We start from the raw sequence: 23,963 nt of genomic DNA, 5'->3' as shown, positions 1-23,963 counted from the left end.
TTTTCATGGACAGGGTGATTCTAAAATGATGCCAGCACAAAGCTTAAGGACAGCCAATACATTTTTAAAGAAGGACAAAGCAAGCATAGAAGAGGTCGTACAAGTCAGTAGGAGACATTAACACCCTAGTAAGAAAACAGGCAAAGCATATGAACAGTTCACAAAAGAAAATTTTCACGTGGCTGGTGAACATATAAAGACATGTCCAGTTTCAAATGGAGCAATAATGAGATACGCTTTTTCTACCTATCGAGCTGGCAAAAATGATTAAAAAAAAAAAGACTAATGCTTATTTGAGTGCTGGTATGTTGAGGTAAGCATTCTCATGGAAAGTGCTAACGGCGTGTGTGAATTGGTTCAATTTTTCTGGAAAGCAAGCTTTCAGCATAACAGGTTCATAAAGAAACTTAAGCATTTTATATACTTTGAACCATTAATTCCACCTCTTGAAATCTATCTATAGAAAATAATGGAGGTAAATCCAAAGAATTATTCATAGCAGTGTTCATGGCAAAGACAAACAAGGTATGAAACGATTTATAAAAAGATTCTAATGCATTAAAATATTGGATGGAAACTTACTGAAAACTGAGAGTAGGTTTATGGGTGATTTTTATTGTCTTTTTTTTTTTTCTTTACACTTTTCTTAAAATTTCAGATTTCTTTCAAAATTTTCTTTTTAAAAAAACACGATAAAATCGGGACTTGGAAACCTTTAAAAACATATTTTGTTACTTTGCATCCTTACAAATGGTTTTCATCATTAAAATAGAGAAAAAAATAAAATCAAGCATTCTCTTTAGGCAGATAAATTATGTTAATTGGATTTATAGTATATTCTCTTCATGTTTCAAGAAGTAAGCTTAAAATACACTTAGTAATCAGCCAAGTAAAATATTTTGGCCATAAAATTGGCAAGGAACTCAAATGCATAATTACCTAAAGCACATAAATACAATACATATAAAAACATATGCTAGACGTTTATAATTACACTGAATGCATTATAATTATTCAGTATCTCTTGTAAATTTCCCTGAAGTACACAGATGAAAAGGCTTTCCACGTGTCCCTAAAGGGCAACAATGGAAGATAAAGGGAGTGAAGAAGTTTTTAAAAATTTCGAAGATGCTGAATAATAGGTGAAGCCCATTGAGGACATAAAGCTACTTTGCTTTCAGAAGAAATTGGAAAAGTCAGCATGTTCTCTTTCTTTTCAGAGACAGGACGGGTCAAAAAGGCTATGGCTTCTGATTCAATATTATTTTGGTCTGAATAAGACATGTAACAATAATGTGGATTTATGTAATATAAAATGTGAAAGAAATTAATTCCAAACTTTTAATCCATATATTTCCTTATTATTCACGATCCTTACAAACGGGGACAGTGGGGATTAGAGACGGAGTGGAACTCTGATCACAAACACCTTTCAGACACGGTGAGGACTTTATACAAAAATGTACTAATGTCGGGCTTCCCTGGTGGCGCAGTGGTTGAGAGTCTGCCTGCCGATGCAGGGGACACGGGTTCGTGCCCCGGTCCGGGAAGATCCCACATGCCGTGGAGCGGCTGGGCCCGTGAGCCATGGCCGCTGAGCCTGCGCGTCCGGAGCCTGTGCTCCTCAACGGAGAGGCCACAACAGTGGGAGGCCCGCGTACCGCAAAAAAAAAAAAAAAAAAAAAAAAAAAATGTACTAATGTCACTACTGCACTCTCTCCACTTGGCCTTCCCAGTGTTTTGGAGATGAGGTGGGAGTTAGAAATGAGAGTGGGAAGAGGTTGAAACAGGGAAAAGAGAGGAGGGAAAAAGAGGAAGGGCACATCAGGACAGAAACTCCCTCGTTCAGAAATGCTGAATAAACTCAAAACTGGCAAGAGGGGGCCAGAGAACCACCCGCGGGTCCCAAGTGACGGCCTTCTACACACCAGTGACCACCAGGCTTCGGTTTTCAGGCAGCTGGTCAGGCTGCCCACTGGAGAACATTCCATCCATGGAGATACATCAACCAAAAAACATCCCATCCATGGAGAAGCATGAACCAAAAAACATCCCGTCCGTGGAGATGTGTCAACCAAACTGGGAGTCCAACATCACCAAGGTGACGGCTCGACTAATGATACAGAGGCTCTAGGAAGTGCTTGGTTTTCGCAACTGACCCACTTGCTTCAGGGGAGGTGAGTGGTTTGCTCAAGGGTCTGGGGTTAGGGTCTCAGTGAGACTCTTCAGTGACGTGACAGGTCAAAGACTTGGGATTCAGTCTTCTCATGGCCAATCCACTGTCCTTTCTACTTCCCAGCACTGTTCTTTGAAAAAGAATAATTGCCTTTTCAACTGGTTATTTTTTGCATCATTCAGTCGAAGCTGAGACATGTTATCTTGGTCTTGCCTGGAGGTCAGAGATCCAGTTCACAAGGTTGTTACCGTTATGTCGAATCACCTCATTGAAAAAAGATGCAGCTTCTTCCAGAATCTCTTCCAGAGAGGATCTCTGAGAAAACCTTCAGCTTTCACACACAACTTGCGTCTACACTTCCTCTTCTCCCTCCCTCTACTGGGTTGGCTGGCAGTCGTGCAGCAATCCAGGGAGACAGCCTATGGGATCTATGCCTCTCAAGAGCAGCAGCTTGATTTTAGCTTATACCTGGTCCTAGTGGGTTTCCGACGAGCCAGGCTGGCTGATATCTGCTGAATAATTTCCCTGCATTTCTTGACGAGGAAAAGCCAGCGCAGGAGCAATGTCGGAGTGACCGCGCTCTTGGAGCTGAGATGCTGAGCAAGGTTAAGGGGCAGCATCTGCTGATGCCGAGATGCTGAAACAAACCAGAGTTGGCGCTGTCAGCGGGGCCCCCGGGGCTGGCTCTGTCCTCTGCCAAAGGACAGAACGCTTCAAAGCAAATAAAACTGCACAGAGTAAAACAATGCTCCTGCCATGAAATCACAAGTCAAATCAATAAAACCCAAGGTTAACTTCTGTAGGTCTGTGGTTTCGTGGTGTTCCATGAAGAAGTTATGTGGTGTAGTGGAAAAGAACGTGGCCTTTGGAGTCAACAGATTATGGAGTAAATCCCACCACTCCAAAGTGGGATGACCTTGGGCAAATGACTTACATTCTGAGTCATTCCCTCATCTGTAAAATGGGTGTGATAACAGTGTAAGAGCATTGTGGTTAGAAATATCTATGTGTCTCTCTCTATCTGTGTGTGTATCTTTGTAGAGTGCTACTACATTAGGGTTAGGGCTAGACCAACGTAGGTCTAACCATCAACATCATCATTCTAGGAACCAAGCAGGATTTCATGAAAAGTCCACCCCTCAAACCCTTGCTCCCCCTGAAAATACGTCCATGATAACACAAATTACCTTTATGAGCTTTGAATCTGTGTAGGAGGACATACAGTTTCTCTCTTGCAATAGTCATGTTTTGAAATGCATTGAAGTCACTAGATATTTCTACATTATTTCTATTAGGGATTAAAAAAGAAATGAAAGCAAATATGGAACAAAAACATTTACCCTAATTTTTTTAAACATATGGTTGGCATTCAGTGAGTAAAAATGATCAGATGGAACCATGCCATTCTTCCCATTTTTAAGTGACGGGTATCGGTAAGGTTCAAGTTGGTCAGCACAGTTTTTCCTGGCTGGACACTGCTAATCCACTTGCTCCTACGTGATGATGTGTACCATTCTGAGTGTGTATTTGTAATAGTTCTATCCACCTTTAACTTCATTTCCCCTTCTAGGGGTGTATGTGTTGAAATACATAGAAATCAATTCAACAAATGTAAAGTAACATATTTAGCAGTGTTTCTCAAATATCTATTGGATAATCCATTAATGTACACTTTACCATATTATCAGTTAATACATTGCCCACGGTATTACTACTGCCCACTATGTTATTCTAACGCAGAGCTATGAGACTGTGGACGGCCTGGTGTCTGGTAACATCCATGTTGGGTCTGAAGGGAGCTGGCAGGTGAAGGAGGAGCTGGGAGTCACTCGAGGCAGAAACCACGACGTGGAGCACAGCCCAGAGACACGAGGTGCTGAGGGTGTGAAAGGTGGCAGGAGCTGGGCCTGAGGCACGTGGCGGGAAGCTGCTGTGGCTACAGTGACAGCCTGCAGCAGGCCCAGGGCCGCGTCCCAGAGGACTGAGCGCTGTCTGCTAAGGAGGGGCCTAATTTTGCAAAGAATCCAGAGCAGATGTTTTGGCATCACATGTGATAACATCTGTGTTTCCCAAACAAAACTGGTTGCAGAGTGGAGGGTAGATGTGAAGGGGGAGAGTAAATGTCGAGAGATGAGGTCGGGGAGAGTTACAAGGGGGTGGGCAAGAGATGAGGGCGGCCGGTGGGCTGGGAGAGGAAGGGATGGAATTGGAAACGGTGGGAGGGGGACTTGGGAGGTGCTGGGATAGGACTTGGGAGGTGCTGAGGGGAGGTCGGGGGGAGGGGCAATACCACTGTGCTGAAGCCAGCTGGACCAGGTCAGCAGGCGGTGACAGCATCCACCTGATACCAGATACACACGAGGTCGGCAGGTGTGGGATACAGGCATCCCGACAGTCCCTTCTGGGCCGGGTCCTGTGACTAATGGCACCCGACACTAAAAGCATATTAACAAGTGGGGAAAGCGCCTAACTCCTCCCGGGGGAGATAAAGACAGTTCTAATGACCAGCTTCAAAATGGAAACCAGACGGTGAACTAGAACTACTCCAAACAAACTGGAAAAGGTCCACCACCATGAACTAAAATCAGAGGGAGGAATAGAGAGTCGTGGGAAATAACAATTTTAAACTAAATTTTCCGAAGTTTTCTGAGTCCAGGATATTATCAGGAGTGTGGGCAAAAGAAAACTGGATTAAAAAAATCAGCTAACACATAAGACGTCCTGAAAGCAAGCATGACAAAATGGAGCACGCAACAAATAAAACAGACACTTTTATATTTGTAGTTTAGTGAAAAATCTACCGAGTATTCACAGTAAAAATCAACCGTCTCTGTTGCGTTATTTAAAATATGCAGAGATTTTCATCTACTAAGAAAGTATTCATAAACACATACACTTGATTTTCCCCAAACAGCTTGAAGCAGCCTCAAAATTTCACACAGAAGTTTTTTTTTTTATCATTTTCTCATGGACCTGGCTCAGCATCACCGTAATAATTAAAGGAAAAAAAAATGTCAAAACTTACTTGGCTGCGGCAGCCACTGGAGGCGCAGCTGTTGTGATTCTTAATGTATTTGCAGAGCTTGCCAAGGCTCCCCCATGTCCCCATCCTTGGCTTTCAATGGTTTTGTTTTGTTTATTTTGTGTCCTGTGGGACAGAAAATAACCTGCACTGATTGTGGCAATGGATGGACTCAGCTGGTGCCTCAGAATGTGAAGCGGGAACTGAAAAGCACATCTGAAGAGTGTGCCAGCTGGAGGTGAGGGGAAGGGGGTGCCTGCACGCTGGACCACCCACGAGCACGGGCCAGCTGTGTCGGCAATGGTTCCAGCAGGAAAGAACACAAAAGCACCTCTCATTCCACCTGCCTCGGCCTCCGTTTTCAAAACCCAGCAAAGTGGCCGTGGGCACTATTCTTAGAACTTTTCTAGAGGTACCAGCCCACTAGCCCCGCACGGGGAGGGACCAGGCACAGGGCGCCCTTCTCCCCAGCGGCACTGCCGCCCACCTGGGGATGCTGGCCTGTCTTCCCAGCTGAGGGCCTTGCTGTCTAAGGGCATCTCATCAGCAATTAGAACTGCAGGCTCCATGGGGAGGAAGTGGTTTTTCAGGGAGTGGTTTTCTCTAGTTTTCACTGGCTTCCCTGAGGTGGGAGGCAAGTAAATTAAACAAACAAACAAAAAACAAACCAAAATGAGACTCACATTTGGAGGGCAAGTGAGACTTTTTTTTGCTAAGACAATTCCTTCTTAGCTCACCACACTTTGTCAAATATAGACAAAGCCATCAAATATAACATTGTGCTTACACTTAACAAAATCAGCTGTTTTACTTGGAAAACGGGAAGGATGAGAGGGGAAAATATACAATCCATACATTTTTTTTGGTCTGTTTTTGTTTTTGTTTTGCGGTACGTGGGCCTCTCACCGTTGTGGCCTCTCCTGTTGCAGAGCACAGGCTCCGAACGCGCAAGCTCCGTGGCCATGGCTCACGGGCCCAGCCGCTCCGCGGCATGTGGGATCCTCCCGGACCGGGGCACGAATCCGTGTCCCCTGCATCGGCAGGCAGACTCTCAACCACTGCGCCACCAGGGAAGCCCCTACAATCTATACATTTTAAAAAGATCTACAAGGAGCTACTAGGAGTTAGACATGTTTAAAAAACTCCAGGTTCCTTGGAAAAACGCATAGGTTGTACTTAAGCCTGAAGATTTTGGCATAAAGCCTCCAATTCCCGAATTTAAACTGAGCAAAAAACCAGTCTCCATGTTCAATTATAAAATTAATCATCCGTGTTTGCACCCTAGAGAAACACACAGGACAAAAGTAGGTGGGGTCAGGATAATGCTTTTCTAAATAAGTTTAGACATATATGCACACACACACGTAGCTGTTTGAGAAGTAGCTGCCACGAGTTACTTAGGTTTATACATTTCAGATCTAGTAACTGGAAGATAAATTTTTGTGCCCCAGAGCAATATTAATTATTAGCTAATAAAAGAGTACCATCAGTGTTTTTCAGGAGGTCCTATGTGGGAGTAGTTTTAAATTGCTGTCCTTCCTTTATCTTAATTTTACAACGATAGCAACATACATTCTTTCAGAACTGCACAACTATTTTCCTACTTCAGGTTAATGTTTTTCTGCTTGGATCCCAGAAGCCGATTAGATCAGTTCAAAAATCCAGGACCAAAGAAGACCTTTTGGGGACGACAGAGGGGCAGGAATTCATTCTCCAACTGTGCAGGGTCACCCCTGAGGCTGGGACCCCCTCCATCCCACTCAGGTAGCAGGGAGCAGCTCCCACATCTAGGGCAGGGCCTGCTGGCTCAGGGCAGAGCTGGAGAATCTTCCTTTTCACTCCAGGTGATAAAGGCCCAGGAGTCTGTTGGGGCGGCCGCTCAGGCCTCCACTGCTTCCTGAGTGCAGCTGGTCTCCTTTCTCCACTTCTGGTAAACTCACGGATCTCCTCCAAGCGCTTAGCACAGACTGATCTTTGCTTTTTGGAAGAAAGAACCAGCTCCTCTTTTGTAGCAACGTAAACAAACTTGCCCTTTCCACTGGGTCTTTCTCCTGAGATCCCCAAACCAGTCTGCTGACAACATGCCATTTTCTGTTCAATTCAGCCTGTTTACTTTTTTACTGTGATTCATGTCTGAGTTTCTTTTGAATCAAATTATTGCACTTCCCTGGTGAGAGATGCCATATGATGATCTTGTTAGAACAAAAAACAAAAACAAACAGAATCTTCTGCACTCAGTGCTGCTCTGTCTTATCCCCAGCATGTTTTCCCTCTGCTTTGGACACACTTCAGTCGGCTACTTGAGCGGTAATGAACCCTCCCAGGGTTAAGGCCAGTTTTCAGACATCTCTGTCTTGGGAAAGATAAAGACGAATTTGTTGAAACAGTGTCAACAGAGAAAAAGTCACTATTTCAAAAGTATTTTACAGTCTAAGTGGCTGGTGTTTCCCAACGTACATGGATTGAAGAAAACCGACTGATTGGGTGATTGTGCTGAGTCACGGCGGCAACCTGAGGCTTTCTTGATGGATTTCCCCCAAGAAATGCTTCCGAATTGAAGTAATTCATCGCTTCAACAAATCTGGAAGCCAAGCACTGCATTGCATTTTTTTGCATGGGGAGAAAGGGATGTAGTTCATACTACTCTTTTCCAGTAAATACATTTTCCATCTCCCCTTTACTTTTGGGGTGTGGATTATTATCTTTCAAGCAGTTCCTGTGTGCCATGTACAACAGCATTTAAAAATTAAGCTGTTTGTGTGAAGAGATCTCCCTCCAGGTACAGGAATGAGATGCATGCGTTACCTGAATTATTCTTCTCTTCCCACGGCGGCCAGAGTGATGTACAAGCTTCTGGGTGGGACACACATGGCCCTTCACGACAGCGCCCTGACTGCCCACGTTCTCTTGCTTCCGCGTCTACCTGGAATCCCACTCTTTTGCCTTCTCCTGGCCAACTCCAACACATCCTTCAAGGAAAAAGTCATCCTTGCCCAGACTTGCAACCCCAGCCTTCAAAGTACTAACGCAAATCTCTCTTGTGAGGTTTCATAAGAGGCGCTACACCCACCCCATGACTGCTTCCTCCTGCAGAGGGAGACTCCTGAGGGCAGGGCACTCGGTGTCCTCCGTGTCCCCAGCACCCAGATGTGTCACATTCACCCCATGTGCTTGGTATTCTCCAGTGAACTAACAAGCGCAGCTTAAGGTAAGCTTTTCCCCAAATCCGACCTTGCAAAGACACTCATAGAACCATTGTTTAAAAGATAGTATTCTGTGGTCTGTAGCTACACCATCCCTTAGGACTCTTCTAACTTAGATATGAAAATACTGTTTCAACAATAAAAGTTGACAGCATATACTTTTTTTTTTTTTGCGGTACGCGGGCCTCTCACTGTTGTGGCCTCTCCCATTGCGGAGCACAGGCTCCGGACGCGCAGTCTCAGCGGCCACGGCCCACGGGCCCAGCCGCTCCGCGGCATGTGGGATCCTCCCGGACCGGGGCACGAACCCGCGTCCCCTGAATCGGCAGGCGGACTCTCAACCACTAGCGCCACCAGGGAAGCCCAACAGCATATACTTTTAAATATTAACTGAGTTTCATATATGCAGTGAGTAGTTTTTAGTATAAGTATGTCCTATGCACTATTTGGGACATACTTAAAGAATTATTCTGTTTATCTGAAGTTCAGGTTTAACTGAGCAAACTGTATTTTATCTGTTAAACTGTAAGAAAGAAAAAAGAGTAAGTTACAGGGATGTAATATTCAGCACAGGGAATACAGTCAATAATATCATAATAACTTTGACGGGTAATCTATAAAAATATCAAATCACCATGTACACCTGAAACCAATATAGTATTGGTTTCAGTCAATATATATTCAGTCAATATAGTTGTAAGTCAACTATACGCCAATATTTTAAAAAAGAAAAAAATATTTAACTTATTTTCTCAGTTCTCAAACTCTTTGTCCACAGAGTCAAACCTACCTATTTATTTAAGTTACTTTTGAATGGCAAGTTTTGATGATACATGGTAAGTGACCTGTCTATCCAGAGTGTGAACACAGGACAGGTGCTGAAGTTGTAAGTGACACAGTTTCCCTGTAAAGACCACGGGGTGAATGCCCTGCCTTGGATCCTATTATAAATTAGTCCTTTCCTCTTTTATTAGCTAAAGCTGCCACTGAGTATCAGATTCAGTTCTAGGACTTACGATGCATTAAATGAGTCAAGCCTCACAATACTCTTACGAGGTTGGTACTATAGTTATCCCATTTTACAGATGGAGAAACTGAGGCCCAGGAGGTTAGACAGCTTGGTCCAGGCTGAGCTGGAATATCCACAGTCTGGTACTAGAGCCTCTTTCCAAACCACGGCCTCTTACCATCTGATCCTTGAGCTTCACACGACACCAGGCAGCCACACACTCCTGACTTCTGGTGTGGGTTTGAGGGAACGTTGCAGACTTCACAGCAAGATTCAAAGAGGTGCGTTTGGTTAGAGCTCTAAAAGTCAAACTGGGCTTTAAAACATAACTGCTTAAGGATGTTTCCAGATTCACACTGGAATAAAAATCCCCTGGGATTTTTCTCTAAAGTAAGTCGAGCAGGATAACGGCAGCTGGGGTTTGCCACTGCCCCATTAATCCCCAAAAACTTGGCTGTGCCTCCAGGGAAGATGTGGGCATGTAATACAGCCATGTGCAGGCAAGGATGGCGAGGGAGAGGGGGGACTTCGGGATGTAGGTGAGAGACTGAGCAGGTGTTCCCCTCTCCCTGCGGCCACTCTATAGATTTACCCTTGTGCCAGCATCACTCCTCATGTCCCGTTTACTCTGTCCCACCACGGTCCTCCCACCCACATCCGCACCCTGTCCCCAGGAGGGGGGCTACTTAATAACCTGAAAATTACTGAGGGCTAGGATTATTCCTAACAGAACTTTCCATCTCATATTTCTCCCAATAGCACGTTCCTATTTGTTCCCACTCTCCTCTCTAGTATTTCCTCTTTTTTCTTTTTTTCCTTCTTTCTTTTAAAAAAAGCTGATAACGATTTTGGCATTGAAAAGTTTTTACTCCCCCCCTCCTCAGTTTTATTGAGATATAACTGACACATAACATTGTGTAACTTTAGGGTGTATAATGTGATCATTGGATACCTGTATATGTTAGTTTTAAACAGTTGTCTCTGGGGTGTGGAGAAAAGGGAGTCCTCCTACACTGTTGGTGTAAATGTTAAGTTGGTGCAGCCACTATGGAAAACAGTATAAAGATTCCTCAAAAAACTAAAAGCAGAGTTGCCACATGATCCAGCAATCCAACTCCTGGGCATATATCCAGACAAAACTATAATTCGAAAAGATACATGCACCCCTATGTTCACAGCAGCATTATTTACAATAGCTAAGACACGGAAACAACCGAAATGTCCATCGACAGATGAATGGATAAAGATGCGGTACATATATACAATGGGATACTACTCAGCCATAAAAAATAATGAAATAATGCTATTTGCAGAACATGGATGCAACTAGAGATTATCATACTAAGTGAAGTAAGTCAGGTAGAGAAAGACAAATACCATACGATATCACTTATATGTGGAATCTAAAATATGACATAAATGAACGTATCCATGAAACAGAAACAGACTCACAGACATAGAGAACAGACTTGTGGTTGCCAAGGGGGAAGAGAGATGGGGGAGTGAAGGAATGGGAGTTTGGGATTAGCAGAGGCAAACTGTTATATATAGAATGGATAAACAACAAGGTCCTACTGTATAGCACAGGGAACTATATTCAATATCCTGTGATAAACCATAATGGAAACGAATATGAAAAAATATGAATATATACGTATAACTGAATCACTTTGCTGTACAGCAGAAATTAACACAACATTGTAAATCAACTATACTTCAATAAAATAAATTGAAAAAAGAAACAGTCTTCTCTGATCCACTGAATAGCTAGCATGGGAAAAAGAGTTTTTTGAACTGTAACTAATACAACATTTTTTTTTTTTTTTTTTTTTGCGGTACACGGACCTCTCACTGTTGTGGCCTCTCCCGTTGCGGAGCACAGGCTCCAGGCACGCAGGCTCAGCGGCCATGGCTCACGGGCCCAGCCGCTCCGTGGGACATGGGATCTTCCCGGACCGGGGCACGAACCCGTGTCCACTGCGCCGGCAGGCGGACCCTCAACCACTGCACCACCAGGGAAGCCCTAATACAACATTTTATTGCAGAGTATAACAACTCAATCATCAATTATAACACACTTCAGATGAGTATACGCTGTTTCAGTTTGCACTTATAAATCGTATTTCTTCAGGAGATGTGAATCGGGACTGATTTTCTGCATACTTTCAAATACGCATCATCTGTGGTGTGTTATTAGAAGTCCTGAGGTAGGTATTTTAAAACAGTCCATGAAAAATGGGACTCAGGCTATTTTACGAATTGTTGTTTGAGCCTATGCGTAATCTCTCGGACATTAACATGTCTGATAAACATTAGAGCACTGTCTGCACTGTCAGCAGACTGGACAGAACTACAGACATCATCTCTATTCACTAGGCTGCTATTTTCTCAATAATCTAATTTTGTCTCTCATAAGATATTAATGCCTTTGGAAGTCTTGCTCTTAATCCTATTCATTCCTAAGCCAGCCTTTAAAAGTGCAGGAGGAAATATGCAAAGGCGGTCAGTTTCACTGACTTATGAATTAAATCACTAAAGGCAAACCTAAGAATTTCAGGATGGCTAAAATGCAGAACTTCATTTGGAAATGTTTTCTGGACTTAAATCAAACCTTTGGGCCCTGGTTTGTGATTGTTTTCTTGGCTTTGCAGTCTTCTGAACTGCGGTCATTGGTAATACGTGAGGACACACGTGTCAGCAGAGCAAAGTGTGTCTGTGTATTTGCCTGCGTTGAACAAAGACCTGGCCTTCAAAGGAGCAGAGCGGTGGTGGGGCTCTGACTGCTGTAGTGAGCCTTGGACAATTAAGCTAAACCCAAGATAAGGCAGCATCTGGGGCATAAAACTGAGGCATCATGAGGGCCCCCCAAGAGGAGAAAGAAGCAGAGTTTGAACGTCGAAGGATAGGGGGGTGGTACAAACTGATTTTAAAAATACTCTAATTCCAGACAAGATGTTTTCCAACTAGGAGCTAGTCAGGTAGATGCAGTACCAGCGACACGTTCTTAGATTTAAAAAGCCATGTGGCTTTCTAATCCTATTTTTACTGTAAGCATGCTGCTACTTTATCTTCACCAATGATTGTGAACTAATTTTACTTAATAAGGTAACAGAGAAATCCAAGCCCCTTCCTTCTCCCCCCTCACCACACATATACACACACACACACACACACACACACACACACTCAGTGAAGGTGTGCTCTTTTGAAGCAGACTCTTCAAATAAATTAATTCTCTTCAGTTTGGGAAAGACTTTCCAACAGAATTAGGCTGAAGACAGAGGCTGTGAAAGGGGTGAGTCCTACATTTATATACGGTGCCAGATTATATATCGCTGTTCCTGGAAAGGCCCCCAAGGGCTGCCTGCACTGGATCCCAGGACAGCGACCTGCTCCCTGGGCTGGCGGGACGGTGACAGCTGTCACTGCCGTGACACTAGCCGGTCCCTCTACTGCCATCTCATCTCCATGCAAGACATTGCTGGTTGGTCTACAACTGTTCTAGGTGGACAGCTTCTTCCAGAGATAACCCTCAAAATTATTGGGATTTAACATCAGACTTTATTATAGGAAAAGCCAGGAAAGGTGGTGAGGAATGGGGAAGAGAGCCTGGCAGGCCTCTGTATTCATGGCGTATTTATGCAGAATAAAGAAAAAGGTGAAGAAGTATTTCTCCTCTTTTCATTTAAGGTAGGACATCCCCCCGGTGGTTAAGTCTCACCGCTGGATGGAAATGGATCCAGGGATGAAACAGCTGTTCCCTTCCTGGCGGCCTCGTGGGCCCCACCGGCTAGGGGAGATGTCGCACAGCCCCCGGGCGCCGCGCCCAGGCGGGCGGAGGGGGAGCCCAGGTGCGGGGTGCGTGCTCACCTCGTACTCCTCCTTGAAGCCGTAGCCCTCCGCGCACTTCATCTGCGTGATGTGCTGAAGCAGGTCGGCCACCCGGATGGCAGGGTGCAGCTGCCCCGTCTGGTAGGGCACGTCGGCCGGCTCGCGCTTCTTGTACGTGTGGGGCTGCACCAAGCTGCTGGTGTCACTGGCCATCGTGTGCGTCTCGTCTGGGAAAAGAAGGCCGTGGAAAAAATGAGGGGAGCCAGCAGCTACAACGGGGTCACCGAGAATCTAAGAAGAGGCTGCTGACATCCCCTCAACCTACGGCTGCCACGATCCCCGTGATGGCTCAGCAAAAAAGAAAAGTTAAGTGTCTAGAGATTTCAGTGGGGTTGGCAATACTAGTAGGGATGAGGCAGGAATCTTTGTTTTTACAAAGCAGTCCAAACGATCTCTTGCTTTCCCAAAGCTAGTTGGTAAGAATCCTTTAGCCTTCGGGGGCTAAAGTTCATCGAAGTTTCAGTCTGAAACTTCATCAAGGCCTGGTGCAAAACCAGTCTTGTGCTCTTCCGAAGATTCGTGAACTCATTTGTATGATGATGGAAATCAACTCTGTATGAATGTTCTGTGAGCAAAGAAAAAGTGCACAAGATGGGTTGGCTTACAAAGCTAGCAATGAAAACGTGGACATGATACATGAGATCCAAGATAACTGGGGGGGCGGGAGGGGGAGAGAAAGGAACCTGGTTGGATAAGTCACTTCGCATGCTCCAGGATCAGAAAGCTGGACAGGATACGGTGGGCCAACACAGCACTCATGGGATGATCTACAGGAGCTAACATGCAGGCCAACGCACAGCAGAACCAGCTGGCTTTGTTCTACAGAGAAGACACCCCCCCGCCCATTCCCTCCACACCTTCTCCATGGGGCGGGCGCATGGGGGAACTTACCATTTATAGGCACTTTTAAGAAGATACATATCAGGAGAAAAGAGGAGGAGAAAAAGGAAACAGGGCATAAGCAATAGTACTGCGTGAATAAGTACAGGTAGTTTTTATTTTGTGTTTTAATTTTACAGTTAAGTTTTCTATTCATAGGTGGTCAGAGGGCAGCGCCTCATTTCTCCCATCACCTTAGGATGGAGGTGTTTAATTTAAGCACTCAATAAGAAAAGGAGGTTAAAATAGTATCATAATTGCTTTTCATCCCCCATGAACCAAGTAATGACTAAATAAGTCTTAGTTGTGCTCCATACATTTTCTCACTTAAATTTCTTGAACAAGTCAACCAAATTGTATTACAGAATTAATGTCAGAATTTGGTCAAATAAGCCTAAAGAGGCTATATTTTAATGGAAGACTCCTAGTAAATTAGATTAATGAACTGCAGAAATTGTAGCTATTAAAAAATGTCTTATGCGGGAAGGTGCTATTAGGTTAAGGGTTCCACATTGTACAGGTTAGCTCATTCTAATGCTGAATCCCCTCAGCCATTTTACAACTGAGGGTCTGTCTCATCAAAATATAATGAGAAAGTCACTTAAAATGAGAACATTAAATCAAAATTGATTTCAGGCATAAAGAGTGAAAACATATAAGAAAAGATAAGTTCAATTAAAAAAATGACCAGATTGTTTATCAATAGGGAATTCAGCTATGGGTTTTTGTTTGTTTGTTTAAACTGAGAAGTTCAGCTCCAAAGGAGATTTAGTTCAAGGGCGCTTGGTGAGCTGGGCCTGGCTTTGAAACCTCACTCCTATCTGCATTGCAAAGCACCTGGGATGCATGGTATGAAGGGTGGCACACAGGTGTGTAGCTATGTGCTGCTGCTGAAATGGTACCTGGATCACTACAAGGTGGCTAAAGACACAAAGACAAAATAAAAAAGGTGGTAAGTTGATTTTATGATTTTTTTTTTCATTTGGATTTGCTTTGAAATTTAGAAATTCTTATGTTCCCATCTGCTAGAACAGTTGCAAATAAACCGGGACATTTTCACATCGGATTTGCTTGTTGGCAACTGCCAAGCTCACGATGTAGGGGAGGCTCCCTCCTGAAGCCCTGAATCCCTGGAGCTTTCAGCTGCTCCAGCAGGAAGTTCTGCTCTTTATACTCAAGTACATGGAACATTAATTAGTTTCCCCTCTGTGCCTCTCGTTCTCTCAGTTTTGCACCTTTTGGGATGAACGTAATTAAATGCCCTCCACTGTGGACTGACCTTCTACACCTCCCCAAACGAATCATGTGGGTCTTCCATGTGGATCCACTGGCAACCTCACAGTGCTCTGATCCCAGGGCGAGGCATTCTTGGAAGTTTTAAGTCCACAGAGCAGTCACCACTGTCACCACTGTATGTATCACCCCCACTGCACTACGATATCTTGACCTCATTATTATGTGGACACGTCTTAAAGCATTTAAACACTACCAGATCATCTAAGAAAAGAACACTATTACTGAGAACATAGCTGCCGACGAGGAAACTGAAGGTTTCTGGTGTGATATCTGTTTTGAAATTGGGTCACCTAAACTAGCAGAAAATCTTGATTCCACCAAAATTAGTGATCCATCAGTTTCCTCTGACTTCTTCAAAAAGAATGATTACTGATAAAATATATCATTTGTCACTAACTTCCTATATTTGTTAAAAGTTACCCACCCACAATTTTTAATTAAAAATTATGGCTAAGAGGAAATCAGAAATAAAGCTACTCACTAAAAGTTCCGATGGTTTTCTAAGAACTGAGAATTCATTCTACCTACATTCTTTAACAAACTGTCTCGAATTTTCAATGAACCAGCTGAAAAATCTTGAATTGAAATGGATGCTGCTTTTGAGGTAGGCGATGGTCCTACCTCGCTATCCATCTATCCATCTATCTAGCTATCTATTTTTTTTTTTTTGCAAGAAAATGATATAAAGGCATGCTAAAGCTTTATACATTAGGGCTGGGCACCTTAGCCTGTGAGAATAAAAGGCACTCGAGGATTTAATTGTGCTAAGCTGTGAGTCACAACAAAACACATCTTCCTGTCTTAGCGTAAATTAAAATAGCACTATTCCCCAAAAGTGCCAGGGTAGATGTACAGCATATCTTCATTGCATGGTTTCAAGTGATAACCTGTGTAACATATGGATTCACCTTCGCACCGAGTGACGTGGAAGGGACAGTCCCCAAGCACCGCCATTTGTCACATTGGCGTGTTGGTACCAGCTCAACACGGTAACAGTTATTTGTTGATCTGGCTGACTTATTTTTCACAATGTGCATCATTTTTGCTATTTGAATTGTCTGTTCAAGTGACTCTCTCTCTGTAGAGAAGCCTAACTAACTTTAAAAGATGTCATTAGTGTTCGTAATAACAAAGCCCCAACTTTAAAAGATGGTATTTGTTTAATAAGCTTATCTAAATCCTGCTGTGAAATCTGAACATTTTCTTCCCTCTGACAATGCACATCTCAGCCCTCCCCACTCATAGCTTCCCCCAAGGTCAGAACACCTACTAGAGGAATTGCGGAATGAATGCCAGGCACACAAAGAAATCGCAAATTTCCCATCAAGAGATTCTGCAAATGTCATCTGCATTTAGATTGCATTGTTCAGGCACCTAAGATTAGCCTGTGCCCCTCACTTATGAAAAGGATAAAAATGCAGCTTTCTTTCCCTTACGGTCAGGATTAAAAGGTGGCAGCTTTAGTGGGGTTTGTTTATTAGTCCTCAAAATGACGCAAATTCAAAACGTCTGCTTTAGATCCATTCTTCAACTTCTGTCTGAGTTCATTTTTTCCTCAAGCAACAAACTTGCTTAATCAAGCCCAGAAAACACCATAAGGGGGAAAAAAACCCCAACACCCTCTACATAAAAATCATAACAACTTAAGAGAAAAGAGAAGCACAGGGGGAAAAATTATGTTGCCAAGATATAAACCCTTGTAAAGAGAGTTAGGAAGCAGGACTGGCACAGCTGAGGATGGAGCTCTGGCTGCGAGGGATGGTTATACACCTTGAAGTCATCTGTGTTGTGCTCCTTTTCTGTAAGGTTAGTAGTACTGATAGAGAGAGAACATAGCCCGGTACGCTCGGGCTACGGTCTCAAAGGCAACAGCAGCTCATGCTTGTTTGGTTCTATCACGGCCAGGTAATGCCATTTCTCCTCACCCTTCTTATATCTGGACAAATGGGATTTTTTTCTTTAAGCCCCCGCTGGGAATATTTCCTACTTTCATTGCATTCTGTCCCATGGGGGCTAACATTTTATTTCATTTCCGGCGACATCCGACACATAATAAACCACGTGATTATAAAGTGTCAGCTTGTCGTTTTGCTGTTGAGAACAGCGGCTCCTTTGAAATTCCACTGTGTGACAGACATCTGAAATGCTGGGGGTGCCCTGGGTAGCTCCGAGGAGGGGGAGGGGGCCAAAGCTCTACTGTGATGATTTTTCTGCATAACATTTGGCAGAATTAGAAAAATGCTATTTTTGAAACTGCTGTTTTCAGTGCTTAGCAATAAGTGAAAATAATAAGAAGCTATTTTCACGTTTATGACTGTCACCACTTTGGACAGACTTTAGGTCTTGCAAGTACACAGCTGAGTGATGACAAACTGTGTTTTTCCTTGGGATCAAAGCTGACTTTTAATTCTGAGCCTGGACAGGGAGAGCGCTGGAGCCGGGGGGATCGTTCATTAGAACCTTTTGGTATCATTCCCAACACACACATGGCAAACCCTTCTTATCAATGGAGATCATTTAAAGAAAGTCTTTTTATTATCTATGCCCACCCCCAACCCCTCCAGGCCATCCACCACCCCCATGTCCGGGTTATGATCCTCGCATCAAACTGCCGTCTCCGACAGAGTGGCCACTGACTTTAGAAATTACTCCTGTAATAAACTGTGATAAAGGGAAATGTTCTCACCTAAAATTGCAGTTGGCACAAATGGGTCTGCCATACATCATAAGCAGGTCAATGCAGAGAAAGTAAAAAGAGAAAGAACAGTAAATGACTGATGAAAGGCCCCCCCAGTTTTCCCGCAGAAAGCCACAGAAAGCATCGGGTTACAACACTTCAAACACGCTAAGCTCCTAAAGCAACCTGGGCAGCAAAGTGAGCCCTGGGTGATTCTGACTGCTCAGGGTTTATGAAGAGATGAAACAACGGAAAGCTATGTTACCTGGGTAGTAGGAATTAGGCACCGATGTGCTCAGGGTGTTCGTTTTCATGGTAAAGGACGATGGTGAAGACACAGCTGTAAATAAGAGAAAAGGCATGTCAGTGGGGGCAGAGAAGCAACACCAGAAAATATGGCCCTGAGGCCACTCCTGGGGAAACGACACTGGGTAGACTGTTGACCAAAGAAACAACAGAGGTTTACCCGAGTCTGTGCAGTAAATACTATCAGTCTCCACTGTCTCTGGGGGGAGTTACTTGTACTTTAGAGGACACGCCCCCTTTCATCACTGAAAAGATTTTCTGATCCCACAAATGAAGGAAAAAACCCCACAACCACAGCTGCCATTTTGGATTAAGGAATTCATTAATTTCCCTTTTGACTTCTAGCCTTTGCTTGCAGAATTTTACTATCACACTGAACTGATTTTTACAACTAAGTATGAGAGTGTGTCTACACATGGCTTCTGGAGAACATTCTGAATGTCAATGCTTCTGTACTTTGCTAAATCCTCACCCTGCTCCTATTTTGGATACTGAGAGAGCTTTTCACAATGCTACGATCTGTTTTATGAAAAATAAAGATGATGCTCCCTGTGTACTATATTTAATGTGAAAGCTGCATGCCTACATGTTGTCTTATCCGGCCTTTAAATCCTTGTAAACATGCTTATTTTTCTTTGAAATCTTCCTCTGAAACACTCGAGATTTAACTACAACACCTTCTCTTCCCCCTGTCATTAAGAGGTAGAGTCAATCCCATCCAATTTATCTGATTCCGTTGAAAGTGGATATTTCCTATTTTTAAAGTTTAACTCTCTTCAACATCTTAATTGATGAGTGCTTTAAAAACACTTTAATTTCATTAAAGTGCAAGGATAAATTATTTGAATGTGCTCAAGTGCTCAAGCTGGTTAGATCTAAGTCTAAATTTTAACTCCTCTGATGTGGTTATACGGTTTATTTGATGCTGAGTTCCCGATCAGGACACTAATACCCACTTACATGGCTGGTTTTTGGGCGGCTCTACCAAATCCCTGTGGTTATTGCATGTCAGCTTTATCCTGATGACCCGTTAATATATTTTCACTCTCTTGGAGCAGTTCCCTTCAGACAATGATTTTACCTGTGTTTATATTTTTCAAGTATAGAATTAGCAAACGACAGAACCAGAACCCAGGCTGCCTGTCAGTTATATTTTTCTAAAATAGAGAAGTATCACATTTATAATGCATGTTTATGATAAGCTGCCAGGAAGAAAGAGAGCAGTTGATAAAAAACAAGGACAAAACCCCGAGTACCTATAAAACATGCCAGGGGTCAGGGAGCATAATGCCTATGACCTGCTGACATTTTTATTTGTTTTGTAAAAATGTGCAAAGCAGATACAAAATAACTATGTTTATTTTCACCTTTAAAAACATATTTTACACCCCTTTTTTGTATAAGAATTAAACCCATACCCACTATCCATATCTACTCTCCCCCCTTTAAGGTACGACTCCCATTTGCTTTGGTGGATGGATTACTCCCCATTCTTATAAACGTGCTCAGGCTTATTTTTAAATTCTCCAACCTCAGTTTTCTCACCATCTCATTCCTAAAAACTACTTGCTTCCCAATCCTAAAAGATCTCAAACACATCCAGGCTTGGAGTAGGTCTGGGCTAGAAGCCTAGTGGTCTAATGAACACTTTTCATGAAAATTTCCTTCTCCAGTAACTGCTCTTTTAATTTAAAGGCATTTAGAGAGTATGACGATGACAAAGTTTACCATTAGGGTCACTGCCCGTGGATGGGATTGGATGAGACCTACCCATTGTTCAGAGAGCGGGAGGACAGTGGAACGCCTCGTGCCGTGCTTCCTCCATTGGCTTTGCCGATGGAAGCATCAAATAACGCCTCCTGGCGGGTGAGCCCCGGAAGCTGTGTCCCCACTGCTGCAGCAGCCCCCTCTACACGGGCAGTTTTGGATTTCCACAGACACATTCATTTTTTAAAAAGTCAATGCCAAATTGAATAACCTGTCCAGAGGCAAATACCTCCTGTTGCTCAAACTTCAAAAGCCTAGAAACTACCAATGTAGGTTTCTGCTCTTTGGGTAGGCAATTCCAAGTAAATTTATTCGTGAGGAATTTCACCATGAAATAGAAGATGTGGAACAGTGATGGGTTATCATGGAAAGAGCGAGCATGTATCCGCGTGGTCCCTTCCACACTGTTGGTCAAGAAATAACTGCTCTGACAAAAATTCTCATCTTGTCTGTGGTGGGAAGGGCTCGCCCCCCTCCCCTCCAAGGCATGCTAAGTTTCTTTATTTTGGCAGTTAAACGCATTGCATACCTTTAAATGGAAAATATATTTGCTACAAAAAAGCAGAGAAAATTGTACGAAAAAAAGGGATGGAATTTGTGGTAAACTGAAGTACCCCAGATTCTGCCACCTACACTGAAAATGACATGAAAGGGCAAAGGACAATGACCACGGTTGAGGAGTGTGTCCTGCCCGCCGGGGTGAGAACCGCGTCTGCTGAAGTCCCGCACCAGTGGGCCAGGGCTGCATGTGGATAAATAAACGTAAGGCCTCTAACTGGGATAAGGTGGACAATAGTAGCCACTGTGAACAGAAAGGAACACGCCTTTCCACGAAGCCTTGCTGAATGTAGGGGAAAGGCAGGTGTGGGAGAAGGGTGCTGACCACAGCAGGTGTGATCAGAGAGGGTGGGGGGCCGGGGGAGATGCAGATCCCAACAGCCCAGGTGGGTGGTCAGGACAGGAGCGTACACCTTCTGCACTGGGATCAGCCCTCTTGCACCAGAGACCGTGTGTCTGTGATTCTCCCAATCCCCAGCCTTTACTTTATTACTATTGGTGACAGCTGTCCTTTATCCATCCGCAAGCCGTCCAGCATCCTGGTTGCACAGCCAGGGTCGGCAGCAGCCTTTGGGCATGGATTTCACACGTTAAAGAAACCTCTGACCTTGAACCTGTCAGCGCTGTGAACCACATCATTAGGCACAGGACACGGGATTGACTTTTGGTCCCCAAGAAGATCACCAGGGACACGGCAACTGCACTTTTTGTATTCATTCAATCCGTGTAATTGCTGGCTTCCTAAAATAACGCCTTGTACCTGGATGGCAGGTGGCAGCATGGAAGGTATTAGCTGATCTCCGTTTACCCACCTGGTGTGAAACATAAGCCTTCTGAAGTGGAAATACAATTTAGCTTATTAATTGCCACTAACAGCCCTATAATAAAGGCAGAACTTGTCAGCTAAACAAATAAACAATTAGCTTGTTACTGCCATTTAGTGAACTGCTTTATAACGGGCTTCCCCCGAGTGACTGCACACCTGCCTCGCTTACAAACAGGAGCTGCATAACAACAGGGATGGTGAGAAGCAGGTGCCTTCCTCTGGGTGAGGAGGGAAGCCTCCGTGTCACTGCTCTCGGGTCTTTACAGAAACGTGGCCGTGGCTGCCCGTGCTGTCTGCTTTGGTCCCGTCACCCCGCCCACATCACCGTTCCTAAGCAACCGTGGCACGTGGGGACGTGTCCAGGATCATCTGAAGGGACTGGAGAAACCAACAGGGCCTAAGAATTCTCTGGGAGGTTTTGTTTCGTAACCCCCAGCACCACGTGGAATCCTGGAAACCTGAGAGCTGCCCTGAGGGCAGGCCCCGCACAGCACTCACATCTCCCGTTGAGGTTGTGCGTGTCCATGAAGGAGAAGGCCTCGTCGCAGCTGGTGCCCTGCTCCGCGTAGCTCTTGTCCATGGAGCTCACCATCACCGTCATTTCCTGCCGCGTGCTGCTCATCGTCTCCTTCCGCTTCCTGGCCAGTTTCCTTGGGACAGAGAGTTCATTATGCAGACATGCGTGAGGATGGAAAAGGTGCACTGACCAACGCTCGGGAATCACTTGTATGGAATTAATGGTATTCATCCATAACAGTGTCTCATGATGCCTTCTAGATGGCAGGTTCTCTGCCAGCTGCAGACATGCAGAGGAGACCCATCTCCTGCCTGTCCTCAGAAAAACCCCCTCAGGCCAAAAGGCACATGAAAAGATGCTCAACATCGCTAATTATTAGAGACATGCAAATCAAAACTACAACAAGTTATCACCTCAAACCGGTCGGAACGGTCATCATCAAAAAGTCTACAAACAGTAAATGCTGGAGAGGGTGTGGAGAAAAGGGAACCCTCCTACACCACTGGTGGGAATGTAAGTTGATGCAGCCACTATGGAGAACAATATGGAGGTTCCTTAAAAAAACTAAAAATAGAGCTACCATACGATCCAGCAAACCCACTCCGGGGCAGATATCCAGAGAAAACCATAATTCAAAAAGATACATGTACCCCAGTGTTCATAGCAGCACTGTTTATAATAGCCAAGAAATGGAAGCAACCTAAGTGTCCATCGACAGAGGAATGGATAAAGAAAATGTGATACATATATACAATGGAATACTACTCAGCCATTAAAAAAAAGAATGAAATAATTCCATTTGCAGCAACATAGATGGACCTAGAGTTTATCATACTGAGTGAAGTAAGTCAGATGAGAAAGACAAATATCTTATAATACCACTTATATATGGAGTCTAAAAAAATGATGCAAATGAACTTATTTACAAAACAGACACAGACAGTTCAGATATACACACTACTATATGTAAAATAAACAACAAACTGTATAGCATAGGGAAACATACCCAATATTTTGCAATAACCTATATGGGAAAAGAATCTGAAAAAGTATACATATATATCTGAATCACTTGGATGTACATCTGAAACTAACAACATTGTAAATCAACCATACTGCAATTTAAAAAAAAACCCTCAGTCATGTTAGGAACGTACAGCCTAAACATTACCTTACACTTCTCCTACTATGAGCTAAAGTAAAAGGGCCAATGACCCTAGTACAATGCAGTCATAATATACTTACTGATAGGCTTCTACAGTTACTAACTTTGCACTAAATTATTCCTGACATGCCATATTCAGGGTCCAGGAGTAGATCCCCCTAGTAGATATTCATCATAAAAAACCGAAATAATCCAAGCAGTGAATCTAAGGGGCGCCCTGCAGAACCAAAGAACAACCCAGGCGAGGTGTGAAGACAGCATCGCTGGAGCGTGCGTGGGACGGGAGGAGGCTGTGAGGCAGCCTGCATGGACAGAGGCCTCTGAGGGGCATCTGCCGAATCTCAGATGGCTGTGACACTGGACCGAACCCCAAATGAACCCAAAGTAGCTCCCCATCAAGGCTGGTCAACAGGGCAGAAGGTAAAAAAAGTCAAGTTGTCGACTTCCCTGCCAAGTTTTGCAGAGGGGTGAGTCCTCAGGCTCCCTCCCTGGGTGAAAGAGATGCAAAAAGGCCCTGGAAGGCAGAGAGAGTTCCCGTTCTTTTGGAGACAGAGTTTAACCCTGGCCTTTCTATCATGCTCATTAACCACCAGAAGCTCATAATCTTAAGTTACAGAGACCTGGACAAAACCCAAAAAAACCTAAGGGAAACTGACATTCGAACACACAGA

At 44.0% G+C, this 23,963-nt stretch overlaps 1 protein-coding gene across 1 annotated transcript in view; it reads right to left on the bottom strand.

Annotated features, from left to right (window-relative positions):
* Positions 1–23,963, bottom strand: part of PTPRM (protein tyrosine phosphatase receptor type M) — a 753,002-nt gene that overhangs the window by 130,619 nt on the left and 598,420 nt on the right. The window contains exons 15-17 of the mRNA XM_029226979.1: positions 22,109–22,260; positions 18,419–18,493; positions 13,281–13,468 (exon numbers count right to left, since the gene is read on the bottom strand). Of these exons, the coding sequence (XP_029082812.1) occupies positions 13,281–13,468; positions 18,419–18,493; positions 22,109–22,260 (415 nt within the window). The remainder of the gene's footprint in view (positions 1–13,280; positions 13,469–18,418; positions 18,494–22,108; positions 22,261–23,963) is intronic.

The sequence above is a fragment of the Monodon monoceros genome, unplaced genomic scaffold (assembly GCF_005190385.1).
Source record: "Monodon monoceros isolate NGI ecotype Baffin Bay Population unplaced genomic scaffold, NGI_Narwhal_1 Super_Scaffold_1, whole genome shotgun sequence".
Taxonomy (NCBI): domain Eukaryota; kingdom Metazoa; phylum Chordata; class Mammalia; order Artiodactyla; family Monodontidae; genus Monodon; species Monodon monoceros.
This window is presented reverse-complemented; position numbering and strand designations above follow the sequence as displayed.